At 62.3% G+C, this 14,644-nt stretch overlaps 1 protein-coding gene across 1 annotated transcript; it reads left to right on the forward strand.

Annotated features, from left to right (window-relative positions):
• Positions 1 to 774: 774 nt before the first annotated feature.
• On the forward strand, positions 775 to 13,748 carry Iqcn (IQ motif containing N). Its single transcript, XM_077796484.1, is given in 4 exon segments — positions 775 to 787; positions 2,469 to 2,578; positions 2,580 to 6,005; positions 12,762 to 13,748. Coding segments are annotated over 4 exon segments (4,536 nt in total).
• Positions 13,749 to 14,644: the final 896 nt, after the last annotated feature.

The raw sequence follows: 14,644 nt of genomic DNA on the forward strand, positions 1-14,644 counted from the left end.
GACTTGTTTTTGAAGATCCTGGATTGTCACGTGGACCTTTTTTTCTGCTGAGATAGGGTCTTGCTCTGTTGCCTATGTTGTTACTCGTAACAATTCATAAGGTTGAATTTCTGGGTTGTCTTCAAGATACTGTTTTTTTGTTTTTGTTTTTGTTTTTGTTTTTTGTACCAGGGGTTGAACTCAGTGTTACCCGACCACTGAGCCACACCCCCAGCCCTATTTAGAGACAGGGTCTCACTGCGTTGCTTAGTGCCTCGCTGTTGCTGAGGCTGGCTTTGAACTCATGATCCTCCTGCCTCAGCCTCCCGAGCCTCTGGGATGACAGATGTGCGCCACCTCGCCTGGCCCAAGATACTGTCAAACAGGGCCTGGGCTGGCAGAGCAATCGCGTAGCCAGTGTCGGGTCTTGGTTTTGCCCCGAGCCTGGGGGCGGGAACCATCCTGGATTCTATTTCTTCTCAGCCTTGGGTTGTCTTCACTTTTCCTTCTTCTAAGCAACAGTGAGGGATGACCTCACGGCGTCCTCTACTCATATCTGAATTCCTGCTGTTTCCTAGTATGTTCCTTCCTGTGGACTTTTTTTTTTTTTTTTTTTTTTTTTGAGGAATTCGGTGTTTTTTGCTTTTAACATTTCTTCTTGTGTTGGTTTTGAGGACAGAGCCAGCCAAGAGCAGTGTTGCTACACGGTGCATGTGATGAAGAGCTGAAGGCAGCCGCCTCTTACAGGCTGGCTTCTGAGATTGTACCTTCTTCTCCTGCTCCTCTTCCAACTCTATGACCCTCCAAGGTAAGGAGATGGCTGGGCCAGGGCTTTGGCTGATCCAGCCAGAGGAACAACATACTTTTCTGCTAAACAAGTATGTCCTGCTGCAGCTTGTGTGGGAGGACTATCTGATAGGGTCCCGACTGTGTGCGAGGTGATCATCACTACAGGGTCTTAAATGGAAAATGCAAATTACAAACCCAGAGGCACCAGGATTATTATTAGTATTATTTTTTGGTGTTAGGGATGGAACCCAGGGCCTGGAGCATGGTAGGCAAGTGCTCGGCCACGGAGCCGTATACTCTGCTCCCAATCAGGCAGATTCTTTTCTTTTCTTTTTTTTTTGAGATGGGATCTCACAGAGTTACTCACAGGTCCCAAGTTACTTCTGAAGGCCACAGTCATCCTCTCAGTCTGCCTTCTGCTCCTCCTCCCACCTGCAGTTGATCCAGCCACCCACCAGCCACATACACATCCATCCCATTCATCCACTCAGCTGCCCATCTACCTAATCATCCATCCATCCACCCATCCACCTGTCCATCCATCCATCTATCCATCCATTCATTCTTCTGTCTATCTACACGTCTGTCCATGCATCTAAGCATCCAACCATCATCCATCTATCCATCTGTCTTTCCGTTCATCCTCCATCCACCTATCCATCCACCCATCTATCCACCTATCCATCCACCCATCTATCCACCTATCCATCCACCCATCTATCCACCTATCCATCCACCCATCTATCTGTCCATCTGTCCATCCACCCACCCATCCATCCATCCATCCATTCATCCATCCACCCATCTGTCCATCTTTCTGTCTATCCATCCATCCACCCATCTGTCTATCCATCCATCCATCCATCTGTCCATCCATCCATCTATCATCCATCCATCCATCTGTCTATCCATCCACCCATCCACCTGTCCATCCATCCATCTATCCATCCGTTCATTCTTCTGTCTATCTACACGTCTTTCCATGCATCTAAGCATCCAACCATCATCCATCTATCCATCTGTCTTTCCGTTCATCCTCCATCCACCCATCCATCCACCCATCTATCCACCTATCCATCCACCCATCCATCCATCTGTCCATCCACCCATCTATCTGTCCATCTGTCCATCCACCCATCCATCCATCCATTCATCCATCTACCCATCTGTCCATCTTTCTGTCTATCCATCCATCCACCCATCTGTCCATCTTTCTGTCTATCCATCCATCCACCCATCTGTCCATCTTTCTGTCTATCCATCCATCCACCCATCTGTCTATCCATCCATCCATCCGTCCATCCATCCATCAATCTGTCCATCTTTCTGTCCATCCATCCATTCAGCCATCTGTCCATGCATCTATCCATCTATCCATCCATCTATCTATCCATCCATCTGTTCATCTGTCTGTCCATCCATCCATGCATCCTCTGTTCATTTTTCTGTCCATCCATCCACCCATTCATCCACCCATCTGTCCATCTTTCGGCCCATCCATCCATCTGTTCATCCATCCGTCCATCTGTCCAGCTGTCCATCCATCATCCGTCCATCCATCCACCCACCCATTCACCTGCCCATCTACGCATGCATTAATCTGTCCATCCACACATGTAGCCACTTCCACCCCTCAACCATCCATCTACCCACCCACCCCTGCATCCCCCTGTCTGTCCATCGACCTGTCCCCCCCACAGGCCCATCTGACCTGCTCAGGAACCAAGATGATGCAGCCGGCCGCACAGCTCCAGTTCATGAACCAGTTGTCACCGAGTGCGCAGTGCATCCCCCCACCCCAGCCCGTCCACTGCCTCCTGGACAAAGTGGGGAGAGCGTCTGCGCAGCAGTATGAGGCCCGCAAGTCCAAGGAGCAGCTTCCGCAACAGCCGGCTCAGAGCAAGACGGAGCCTCGCCGCATCCCGCGCCTCCGGGCGGTGGTGGAGAGTCAGGCCTTCAAGAACATCCTGGTGGACGAGATGGACATGATGCTGTCCCGGGCGGCCACCCTCATCCAAGCCAACTGGAGGGGCTACCGGCTCCGGCAGAAGCTCATCTCCCAGATGTTGGCGGCCAAGGCCATCCAGGAGGCCTGGCGGCGCTTCAACACGAGGCGCCTTCTCCGCTCGAGCAAGGTCACGGTGAAGAGGGTGAGCAGGGAGGAAGGAGACATCCCTTACCACCCGCCCCAGCAGGTGCGCTTCCAGCCCCCGGAAGACAAGCCCCCTCAGGTGCAGCCCGTCATGATGAGCAAGGAGACCCAGTTCCCGTCCTCCGACAGCCTCGTCACCTGCATCCCCCAGCTGGGTCTGCTGCAGCACCCCGCGGCCCAGGGCATGGCTGGGCCCAGAGTGCAGGCTCCCCACGGCCCCGGAGCCCACGGGGTGGCCTTCCTGCCACACCAGACCATGGCCATGAGACTTCCGAGCCCGGGGAGTCTAGATCCCAAATGCCAGCCGTGCCTGCTGACCAAGACCGTCAGGAGCTCCTGCCTCATCAGGCACCTGGAGGGGGACGCGGTGAAGACCAAGCACGTCACCACCAGAGCCACCAGAGCAGGGGCCCCAGAGCCACCCCCCTCGGGCAGGTATGGCCAGACAGTTCCTGGAACATTCAAGGCCCAGATCCAGGCCCACGTGGAAGCCGATGTCCACAAGACCCCACCCCAGGCCTTCCCAGCGTCCACCCCGAGCAAGACCCCACCCAAGACAAGTCCACTGGTTTCCATAACCAGGACGCAGGCCCAGGTGTCCCCCATTCCCACAGTGACCAAGACGCCACCTCAGACAGGTCCAGGACCCATGATGACAGTCATGAAGACGCTGGCCCAGACAGGCCCGTCGCCCACAGTGACCAGGACCCAAGCTCAGATGCGACAGACACCTTCACTCACCAACGCTCCTCTGCAGTCGCGGTTGGTGGCCACCATGGCCAAGATCCCCCCCCAGGTGTGCCTGTTGGCTTCGGTGATGAGGCCCCCGTGCCCGGCACGCCCAGGGGCCACCACAGCCAGGCCCCCGCCACAGACGTGCCCAGTGTCTGCCATGACGAAGCCCTCACCCCAGATCCGCCTGGTGACCGCCCCGACCAAAAACCAGACGCCAACTTGCCAAGCCGCCGCTGTGACCAAGACTCCGTCCCAGGTTTGCCCAGGTGCCTCCATAATGAAGCCTCCGCCCCAGACGCGCCTGGCGGCCATGATAACTAAGACCCCAGCCCAGATCCGCTCAGTGGCAGCGGTCCTCCGGACCCTGTGCCTGGTCCCTCCCGTCGTCGGCAATCTCAGAACGCCACCCCAAACGGCGGCGGGATCCCCCGGAATTCCCAGCGCGGGCTCCACAGTGCACCTGAACGCACAGAAGGGCAAGGTCATGGTGAACGTGAGGCAGACAGCCGGGGCCAAGGACTCATCCCACTCGTACCTGGCCGAGGGGAAGGTCCGGAGTGTCCCCCAGCCACACCTCGAAGCTGGGGCTCCCAAGCCATTGGCCAGGGGTCCCTTGGAACCCGAGAAGGTCAGGACCTGCCTCCAGAGGCAGGTGAAAAAGGAAACAGTGTCAAAGACCAACATGACCATGGAAATGACCCAGCCTTTGCCGTGGACGAAGGTGGCTGAGGACAGGAACAAGTCCCCGCCACAGGCACAGCAGAGGATAGAGCTCATCAAGGTGCAGTCCCAGGTGTACGTACCTGTAGAAGCAGCTGCGGCCCCGCCCCGGGCCCAGATGACCGCCCCTCTGACCAAGACCTTGGGCCAGGCGCGTCCATCTCCCAGGCAGGCCAAGGCCCTGCCCCAGGAGCAGCTGACCACACCCCTGACCAAGACCGTGACCCAGTTACCTCCAGCCACGGAGCAGGCCAAGGCCCTGTCCCCACCAGCACATCTGGCCACGTGTCCACCAACAGCCATGCCCCAGCCACACCTGGCCACGTGCCTGACGAAGACCACATCCCAAGTGCGTCTGACTTCTGAGCAGACCAAGGTCCTGTCCCAGGGACATCTGTCCACCACCCTGGCCAAAACCCTGCCCCAGCCCCCGCTGGCCGCACCTCTGATGACGGTGTCCCCACTGCACTCGGCCGCCAAGCAGCCCAAGGTTGGGCCCCCAGCACACCTGGCCCCGCCATCACCCAAGACCCCCTCCCAGGTGTACCCACCCTCCAGGCTGACCAAGACCCCGTCGCTGGCCCACCTCGTCACGTGTCTGACCAAGGCCCAGTCCCAGGTGCATCTGAGCTCGGGGACAGTGAAGATCCAGTCCCAAGCGCAGCTGCCCGTGGGGCTGACCAAGACACAGTCCCAGGCCCAGCTGGTCTCCCAGACCAAGTCCTTCTACACAGCTCACCAGTCCACGGACCTCAACAGCAAGACGCAGTCCCAGCCCCTCCTGACCGGGCCCAGGGCGTCTGTCCCCTCCTGCCAGCACCTGGGGGCGATGAGCTTCCTGTCCCGACCCAAGTCCGAGGACAGACCTGCCCAGCTCCAGCCCCAAGGCCACGTACAGAGCAAGACCACGCACGGCCCCTGCCCAGTGGCCTCAGAGGCCCAGGGCATGCTGGTACCTCTGATGACCTCCACCGGACACCCCACGTGCAACATCGAGCCCTGGGGTGACAGCGGAACGGCGCGGGCCCAGCCGCCGGTGGCCAGCCAGGCGGTGCCCTGTCAGGAGGCGGCGGCTTCCCAGATCGCCTCCCTGTGCGCGGAGCTGGCCGCTGTGCTGGGCTCCCAGGAGGACATCCGGGCCCTGCTGGCCAAAGCCCTCTCCCAGGGAGAAGTGCGGGCCGCTCTGAACCAAGCCCTGTCCAAGGATGTCCTGGGCACCACTGTGACCAAGGCGATGCCGCAGGGCATGCTGGGCATGGCCCTGGTGAAGGCGTTGTCCTGGGGTGAACTGGGCATCACCCTCTCCCGGGCGCTGTCCCGGGGCGAACTGCGCTCAGAACTCACCAAGGTCATGCAGGGCAAGTTGGCCGAAGTGCTCAGCAAGGCCCTGACCGACGAGGAGCGGGCGGCCCTCGGTCAAGCCCTGTGTCAGGGGGAGCTGGGTGCTGTCCTCAGCCAGTCTCTGTCCCAGGCCGCCTTGAGGACTGGAGCCATCCTCCCCAAGGCCTCCTCGAAAACTGTGGGCAGCGGGATGAGTCTGCTGCCCGCCTCGGTGGAGGTGGACTGCCGGGGGAACGCGTCGGCCGCGTGGGGATCCGCCGTGGGCCCCGGGAGACCGCAGCCCAGCAAGGTCAGGGTCTCCCAGGGTGGAGGCTGGGAGGACTTCACCAGGGGCCAGCACGCCGGGCTCCTGGAGGAGAGGGGGGACGGCGCCACGTGGGAGGGGTCACCCTGCTCGACACTGTTCCCTGTGGGCGTGTCCCTAACCGGTAGGATGGTCCCCAGCATCTCCCAGTATCCCATGGTCATGGGCCTGGACCTCATACAGCCCTGGGGGAGGGGGCCCGCGGGGGTCTCGTATCTGAGCCCCAGCATCAGAAAGAGAAGCAGGTGGCTGACCCCAGGGGCCAGCCCCGCCGCGGCGGGTGTGGAGGGCCCCCACTTGCCTAAGGCGCCCCGCGCTCAGCCACCCCCCAGCCTGTGGCAGTCCTTCATCGTCAACGGCATAGGCCCCAGCACAAGCCAGCCATCCGTGACATGTGACAGTACCCCGAGCTCCCACAGGCCACAGGTGGTCAGCAGGGTGGCCTCTCATTCGTGGGCGCTGTCAGGGAAGGGCAGCGGGGCCTTTGGTCGACCTCCGGGCAGTGTGGGAGGCAGGAGGGCGGTCCATTCCCAGCCGTCCTTCCCCGTCTGTCAGGATGCCGCTTGCTGGTGTCAGTTTTCGGGGGTCAGCAGGGTATCCCCCAAACACTCCCATCACCGCTCAGTGATCAGAGGTCAGAATCAGCTATGCAAGGCCCCTGAGGAGGCTCTGAGGAGGAGGCCCCAGCCTCCATGTCACAAGCCGGCCTTCCATGTTCCCAAGCAGGTAGTCACCAACATGACCTCGAGCTCCATGAGGACCACCATGGTGAGCAAGGTGCAGGCACCCAAGTGCCCGGCAGGTGGCAGTTTGTACCCAGGTCCCCCGGCCATCATGTTGGGACGAGGCCTTCCCTGGACGCCCACCCCTAGACCCAGGGGGGCTCTGACAAGGAATCCTCCCCGTCCCCGGGAGCATGTGGCTAGTCACCAAATGTCCCTTCTCAATGAGTTGGTGTCCAGTTTGCCCCAGCACCCAGACAACGTCCTGACGAGGAACTTCACCCCAGGCTCCGCGGTCCCCAGGCAGAACAACAGCGGGTCCCAGAGCTCTCTGCAGAGCTGCAGCTCCCCCAGCTTTTCCGCCCTGTCCGTGGCCAGCCTGACCGCTGTGGACCCGGTGGACCAGGCCCAGGCCGGCCTCGCAGACCAGGCCCCCCGGCCTGAGTCCCTCCCCGCTCAGGACGACAAGGGCAGATGCCAGAGGCTTGTGGATCCAGAAAAACCCGAAAGAGTGAGCCCCGGGCAGAAGATCCCCAACCTCTGCCGGCGCCCCCCTACTGTCCCCCCGCTCACCCCAGTCCTGAGCCGTGGCCCAGTGTCCAGCCACACAGCCTTGAGTGTCCACTGGGACTCCGAGGAACAGAAGAAGAACAGGTCCTCCCCGGGCCAGAGCTCCCTGGACCTGGTGGAGAGAGTCTCTCAGGAGACTTTCCGGCCAGGGCTGAGGAGGAGTCTGTCTCTGGGCACTGTGGTCCCTGTGGAGCATCAGCAGCCATCTCTGGCCACCAAGCTGGCTCTTAACCAGTCTCAGTCTCTATCGGCCAGTCGGGGAGCCCCAAACCTAGCCAAGTCAATCCTTTGCCAGCTGCCAGTGGGCGGCAGGCTGACCCGAAGCCGGTCCCAGCCGACGGTGTGCATTCAGGTGCCCTGCAGCAGAGCCCAGCCACTGGCCACCACTAGACCAGCCTCAAGCCCACCCCAGCCCAGAGTGGGTGGCAGGGTGTTCCTAGTAATCCCCAGCACGTCCTCGAGCAGCGAGGTGGCCTCTGGAGGTGTGTGTACCTCTGGGACTGGCAGGGAGACCCCTAGTAAAGCGCCCCCGTCTATGGCCAGTGAGATAGTCCCAAGGCCCTGCCACTTATCTGAGGCCAGTAGGGTCTCCACCAGCCTGGTCCCTGTAGCTAGGACCGATGGGGTCGGTCCCACACAGAGCCACCCCTCTGAGATCAGTGGGGTGACCCCCGGCCCAGCTCAGCCACCTTTGGCCAGTGGGGTGTCCCCAAACCTGGCTCAACCTTCTGTGGCCATTGGAGTGTCCTTAAACTTTGCCCAGCCACCTGTGGCCACTGGACCGCCCCCCGGCCTAGCCCAGTCACCTGTGGCCAGTGGGGCACCCCCAAACCTGGCTCCGCCGTCTCCGGGCACTGAAACGTCCCCCAGTCTAGCCCAGCCATCCAAGGCCAGTCAAGTGTCCCCGAGATTTGTCCAGCCTTCTGTGGACCACGGGTTGTCCCCCAGCCCAGCTCAGCTACCTGGGGTCAGCGGGGTGTTCTCAAGTTTTGTTAAAACTTCTCTGACCAGTGGGGTCTCCCCCAGCCCAACCCAGCCGTCTGTGGACAGTCGGGAGTCCCCTGGCCCGGCTCAGTCATCTTTGGCCACTGGGGTGTCCCCTGGCCCAGCTCTCCCATCGACAGCCAGTGGGACAGCCCCAACCTTTGCCCAACAATCTATGACTGTTCAGGTGTCCCCAAACCTTCCCCATAAGTCTGTGGCCAGCGGGATGACCCCAAGCCCAGCCCAGCCTTCCATAGCCATTGGGATGGCACAGCTCCTTGAACAACCTCCCGTGGCCCAGGGGATGTCCTCAAACCCTGGCCAGCCTTCTATGGCCAGTGGGATGTCCCCACATCCTGCCCCACCATCTTTGACCAGTGGAGTGTCCCCTGGCCTCCCTCATGCATTGATGTCCAGTGAGGTGTCCCCGCCCCTTGCCCAGCCTTCGATGACCCCCAGCCCACCCCACCCATCTGTGGCCAGTGGAGTGTCCCAAAGCCTAGCTCAACCTTGCGTGGCCACTGGGCTGTCCCCCACCTTTGCCCAGCCTTCTATGGCCCATGGGGTGTCCCCAAGGCCACCCCAAAGATCTACAGCCCCAGGGATGGTTCTGAGAATGTCCCAACCTCCTGTGGCCTTTGGGATGTCCCTAAGCTTGGCCAATCCTTCTGTTTCCCCTGGGGTAGCCCCAAGTATTGGCCAGCCTCCCATGGTCAGTGGGATGTCCCCAAGCCCACCCCACCTATCTCTGACCAGTGGGATGGCTCCGAGTCTAGATCAACCTGTGGCCAGTGGGGGGTCCCCAAGCCCACCCCAACGATGTACAGCCCACGGAGCGTCTCCAAGAGTGCCCCAGGCTTCTATGGCCAGTGCGCTGTCCCCCACCTTTGTCCAGCCTTCTATGACCAGTGCGGAGCCACCCACCCTTGAGCAGCCTTCTATGACCAGTGCGCTGTCCCCAAGCCTACCTCACCAACCGATGGCCAGTGCGCTGTCCCCAAGCCTACCTCACCAACCGATGGTCAGTGGGATGTCTCAGAGCCTAGCTCAACCTTCTGTGGCCAGCGGGGTGTCCCCAAGACCGTCCTACCAATCCACAGCCTATGCAGTAGCTCCGAGCCTGGCCCAGCCTTTTATAGACAGTGGGGTGTCCCCAAGTCTGGCCCAACTGTGTATGGCTATTGGGATGTCCCCAAGCTTGGTCCATCCTTCTATGACAAATGGGGTGTCCCCCAGCCTAGCTCACCCACTGGTAGCTGGTGGCTTATCTCCCATTCTGTCCCACCGACCTCTGGCCACTCATGTGGCTCCCAGCCCGGCCCATCTATCCATGGCCAGTGGGGTACCCCCAAGCTTTATCCACCCCTCCGTGGCCAGTGGCATGCACCCCTACCTGGCTCAGCCACCGGTGGCCAGTGAGGTGTCCCCGATCTTTGCTCAGCCTTTTATTGCCCACACGGCTCCCCCCAGCTTCGCCCAGCACCCGGTGCCCTGGGGAGTATCCCAAGGCCTGGCCCCACCCGCTGTGGCCAGTGAGGTGGCCCCCAGCCTAGCCCACCCAGTGTTGGCCAGTGGAGGGTATCCCATTCTGTCCCACCAACCGGTGGCCCCCAGCCTTATCCAAACACCTCCACCCAGTCCCCCCGTCTCCAGGCCAACCTGGGCCAACCACCCCTTTCTGGCTCCCGGGGCCTCCCCTCTTCTGGCCCAGGCCTCCATGGCTCATCTGGGGTCCCTGAGCCTGTCCCAGCCCTGCGTGGCCACCGGATTGGCCTGTGGTCTCTCCCAGCCATCCGTGATCTATGGGATGGGCCGGGGTCTCTGTGAGCCAAGCCCAGGGCCCCGGGTGGATGCGACCCTGCAGGCCTCACGGGTGAGTGCGGGTGCCCCCGGCCTGTGCCCTCCGTCCATCTTCCTCTCCCTCGGCTCGGGCAGGTCCTACTCCTGCGTGCCAGGGAGGCTGGGCCTGGGTCTGCACCAGCCTCCTCTGGATGTCGAGGTGGGCACGTGTGAGGACCCCGCCGTGGCAGATAGGGTGGTCTCCAACCTGCAGGACGCTCAGTTCAGCAAGGTGTCCCTTGGGCTCCACCAGCCGGCCAGTGGGTGGGGGAGGCACCCCATGGCGGTCTCCATGTCCGCTCCCAACCTCTACCACACGGATCTGACCAAGGAGGCGACCCAAGGGCCCAATGTGTTCCACTCGACTTGGCTCAAGGGCATGTCCGCCTGCTCCTCTGAGGGGCCCGCGGCCGCTGGCCTGCTGCTCAGTCTGTCCCAGGGGGCTAGCCCCGCGGGCCTGGCCAGGAGCATGTTCCAGAAGAACACGGTTCCTTCCATGGGCCCCAGCCCGTGTCAGGTGACGGATGGCCTGGTTCCCATGGCGTCCCAGGTCTTGGAGAGAGGGGTCTCTCTGACCCATGGAGAAACTTCCATGGCCTCAGGGCTGGACCCCAGCCGTCCCCGTGTCCCACTGCCCGGCAGACTGGGTACGAGCCAGGACCCGCTCTCCCTGTTTCATCTGGGCCTCAGAACCTCTCAGGCCACCATCCCGCTGCCAGTGCCATTAGACCACCAGCTGCCCCCCGTGCCCACAGGTGTCCCATCTAGTTACCCGTATGCACGTATTGTCCCTGAGGATTCTGTGATGGGGACAGCCAGCGGTCGCCTGGCCTCGAGTTCTGCAGGCCGTCGGCTGACCCCAGCCATGGTCCCGAACACTGTGGCTGATTTTGTGGCTTGTAGTCTTTCCCGAGGGTCTGTGATCCGGGGTATGGGTCAGAGCCTTCCCCGGGGGTCCATGGTCACTGGCATGGCCCAGAGTCGTCTTCTAGACCCCGCGGCCAGTGGCATGGCCCACAGTCTCCCCCCAGGGACAGGAGCCGGTAGGGTGGCCCCTCATCAATTGGCGGCATCGGGAGCTAAAGAGAAGAGGCTGGGCCTGGCCATGGGGCCTTTGGCTAGGTTCACTGCTCCGAGCCTGTCCCCGGGTTCGGTGGCCCACGGGGTAGGCCCAAGTGTCCCTCTTGGTTCTGTGAAAACCGGGGTCCAGAGTCCTCCGCAGGGGTCCATGCTCATCGGGCTCACCCCCCGGCCCTACCACGGAGCTGGGGAGGGCCCTGCGGCCCTGCTCCAGGCCACCCAGGCCTCCCATGCTGCTGGCCTGGCCCAGGTTCACCCTCAGGCCTCAGGAGCCCAGGGCACAACCAGGGGTCAGCAGCGAGTGCCCACAGTTCTGTCAAGAGCCTCGCCCTTTATTCAGGACCCTAGGATACTGACACTGGGGACCAGAGAGGACCCAACCAAATTGAAACCGAGAGAGTTAGGTGAGGCCCTAGCCCAGGAATCGGGATCCGACAGAGAGTCCAACAAATCCAAGGTCCTGGAGGTGACCCCCTGGATGTACCAGAGCCCCACGGACCATTATGCCGAGACTCCTCGAGGGCCCCCACGGGCAGAGGAGACACTTCCCAAAGGCCAGATGTCACTGCTGGGCCAGAGGGCTCCCGGCCAAGCCAGCGGCGTGGCTCCCATCCCTTTCCGGGCCAGGCACTCGATGACCAGTAGCTTCTCCACAAGTCTCCAACCCGACTCGGCCAGCCCCAGGGCGCCCCCCAGCACCTACCTCATCACCACCAGCAGGGCCCGTAGTCTGCAGGTGGGGACTGCAGTGGACAGGGTCATGCCACAGCCCCTGACTCCCGTGGTCTCTGACGACTTCTCCGCTCTGCAGCCCGAGTCCATGACTCACATGAGACCTCCAAGCCAGGGCTCACTGACTTCTGATATCGTCTTGATGTCACCCCATCTGGCCAGTCCCGTGGCCTCCAGTTTATATGCAGGGTCTGTGGCCAGGACGGAGAGCTCAGGTGTGCTCCAGAGGTCAGGGACCGGCAACGTGGCCCCCCACGTGCAGCCCTATCAATCCCTGGTTAAAAAAGCCGTGCCCGGTCACTCCCAGATGGCACCTGTCCCCAGTACACTCCAGAAACCCGTGTCCGGGAACCTGACCCAGACCAGCCTCAAGTCTCTCCGCCCTAAAAAATACTACCGACTCATTCATGGTAAACTTATTCCCGAGTTGCTAGAAGGTTCTATGACCACGGTGGTGCCCTCCAATCAGGTGCAGCGGCAGGAAACCCAGTCCCCCCTGGGCAGCCGCAGACACTCCCCTTGTGAACTGTGGGTGGGCAGGACACCCACTGTCCAGCCCAGTGATACAGCCTATGACCCCAGTGTCACTAGACTGTCCCCTGAGGTTCGGAGGGTGTCTCTGGGCTATACAACTTCACCCAGTGGCCTCTGGAGGCCCCTCCTCGAACAGGACTCCCATGAGTCCGTGCATCTTGTCACTAGACATCACAAGCCATTTCCGACCCCCTCTGTCCACCAGGGCCAGATCTCCCGTCATGCCGTGGGTCCTGTAGCTGGCCTTCACAAGCCATCCCTGGTCCCCACTGGACTCCAGGGCCCCGTGGATGCTGGCTTGGCCAGTGGTGTTCCCAGCGTAGCCGTCAGGCCCATGGACCACGCTGTGGCCCCCCAGAACATGTGGGAGACGGCCAGGGGCCCCGTGCCGTGGGACACCTTGGGCAGCGTGGCGGCGGTGAGCCCCAGACAGCCGGGGGAGCTGACGGTGTCCGTGCAGACCATGGAGAAGATCCTCGTCCGGGCCGCGGTGGTGATCCAGGCGTTCGCGCGCGGCTACCTGGTCCGCAGTACCATCCGGGTGTGGCATCAGTGCGCCACCGTCATCCAGGCGAGTTGGCGTGGCTTCTGCGTGCGACGGAACCTGGCCCGACTGTACCGAGCCACCACCATCATCCAGGCCGCCTGGCGAGGCTACTGCACCCGCAGGGACTGTGCCCAGCAGATGCTGCTCCCGGCCGTGTGGCTGGAGCTGGGCAGCAAGGTCCGGGCCGCCCCCGACCCCCGCTGTTTCCCGGGCAGCGAGGCCAGGCTGGGCTCCGACCACCGCTGCTTCCAGTCCTGCCAGCCTCACATCTGCAGCCTCTGCCAGTCGCTGAGCCCCGGGCTGGGCAACCCGCCCAGCGTGGTGATGCTCGTGGGCTCCAGTCCCCGCACGTGCCACATGTGCGGCCACACCCTGCCCACGCGGGTGGTGCACGGCATGGGCCGCAGCATCTCCAGCCAGGGGGGCCTGCTGTGGGCCTGCAGCTCCCCGAAGGCCTCCCAGGGCCTCTGCAGGTCACCCGGCCAGAACAGAGCGGCCATGGCCATCCAGTCGGCCTGGAGGGGCTTCAAGACCCGCCGCCAGCTCCGGCAGCAGCAGTCGGCAGCCAAGATGGTTCAGTCCAACTGGAGAGGCCACTACACCCGGAGCTGCCTCACCACGGACATGCTCCTGGGGTCGGGGGCCCCGCGGGACTGCTCAAGGGATCCCTCGCGACACAGCACCCACAGCACCCGGTCCGCGCGCTGGCCTGGCGTCTAGGACCCTGGCTGCGTGCCAGCAGAGGGACATATGGGAAGGACCGTGTGGCTCTCTGGGTCTGATGAATAAAGTCCTCCACAGCCTGGGTCCCGGGTCACGTGTTCTGGGTTAATGGGGCGTCTTGGGAATTGGGGGAGGGGATCCGGAACAGCCCAGGGGGAGGGGGCCCCAACGCTTCCAGCCACGTGGGTCTGTCCTGAAGGTCACGGTCTGCCAGGACGGCCTCTCAAGTGCCATCCTGTCCTTCCATGGCTAGCAGGGTGGCCGCTGGCCGGTCACTCCCGGATGAAAGCTGCCCCCTGCATACTTCAGAAACCCGAATCTGGGGACCCGGCCCAGAGCGGCCACCTTGAACACCTTGGCCTCGGGGCACCTGGGGCTGGAAGCACTGGCAGGTTCCAGGTCACCCCGATTGGGAGGGTGCCAGGCCCACCCACAGAGGGGGACAGTGACAGTCCCAGCCTCATGGGGCCTAGGATGGAGCTGCAGAAAAGGGAAGGGGCAGGGGTGCTCTGTGTGGGCAGCCTGGACGGAGAAGAGTCACACAGGGTGGAGGGAGCCCCAGAGGGGACGTTAGAGGGGTGGGGGCTGCGGGGGGAAGGGGAGCAGAGCGCCAGGGGTGCTGGGGGTTGGAGGGCTTCAGGGTGACGTCCAGGCAGGTTCCGGGAGGACTGGGGAGGGAATGGCACCCTGGAGGAGCGGGCGCCACCCCTGAGTCTGTGCCTGGTCTCTGCGCAGTACCAGCTGCCACCAGCAGGGGCGAGCTTGCGGTGGAAAGCGCACCTGGCGGCGCACCTGGCCACACACCTGGCGGCGCACCTGGCCACACACCTGGCGGCGCACCTGGCCACACACCTGGCAGAGCCTGCTGTGGCCCTCCCCGCTCAGAAATGGCG

This window comes from Urocitellus parryii, chromosome 3, assembly GCF_045843805.1.
Source record: "Urocitellus parryii isolate mUroPar1 chromosome 3, mUroPar1.hap1, whole genome shotgun sequence".
NCBI classification, from domain to species: domain Eukaryota; kingdom Metazoa; phylum Chordata; class Mammalia; order Rodentia; family Sciuridae; genus Urocitellus; species Urocitellus parryii.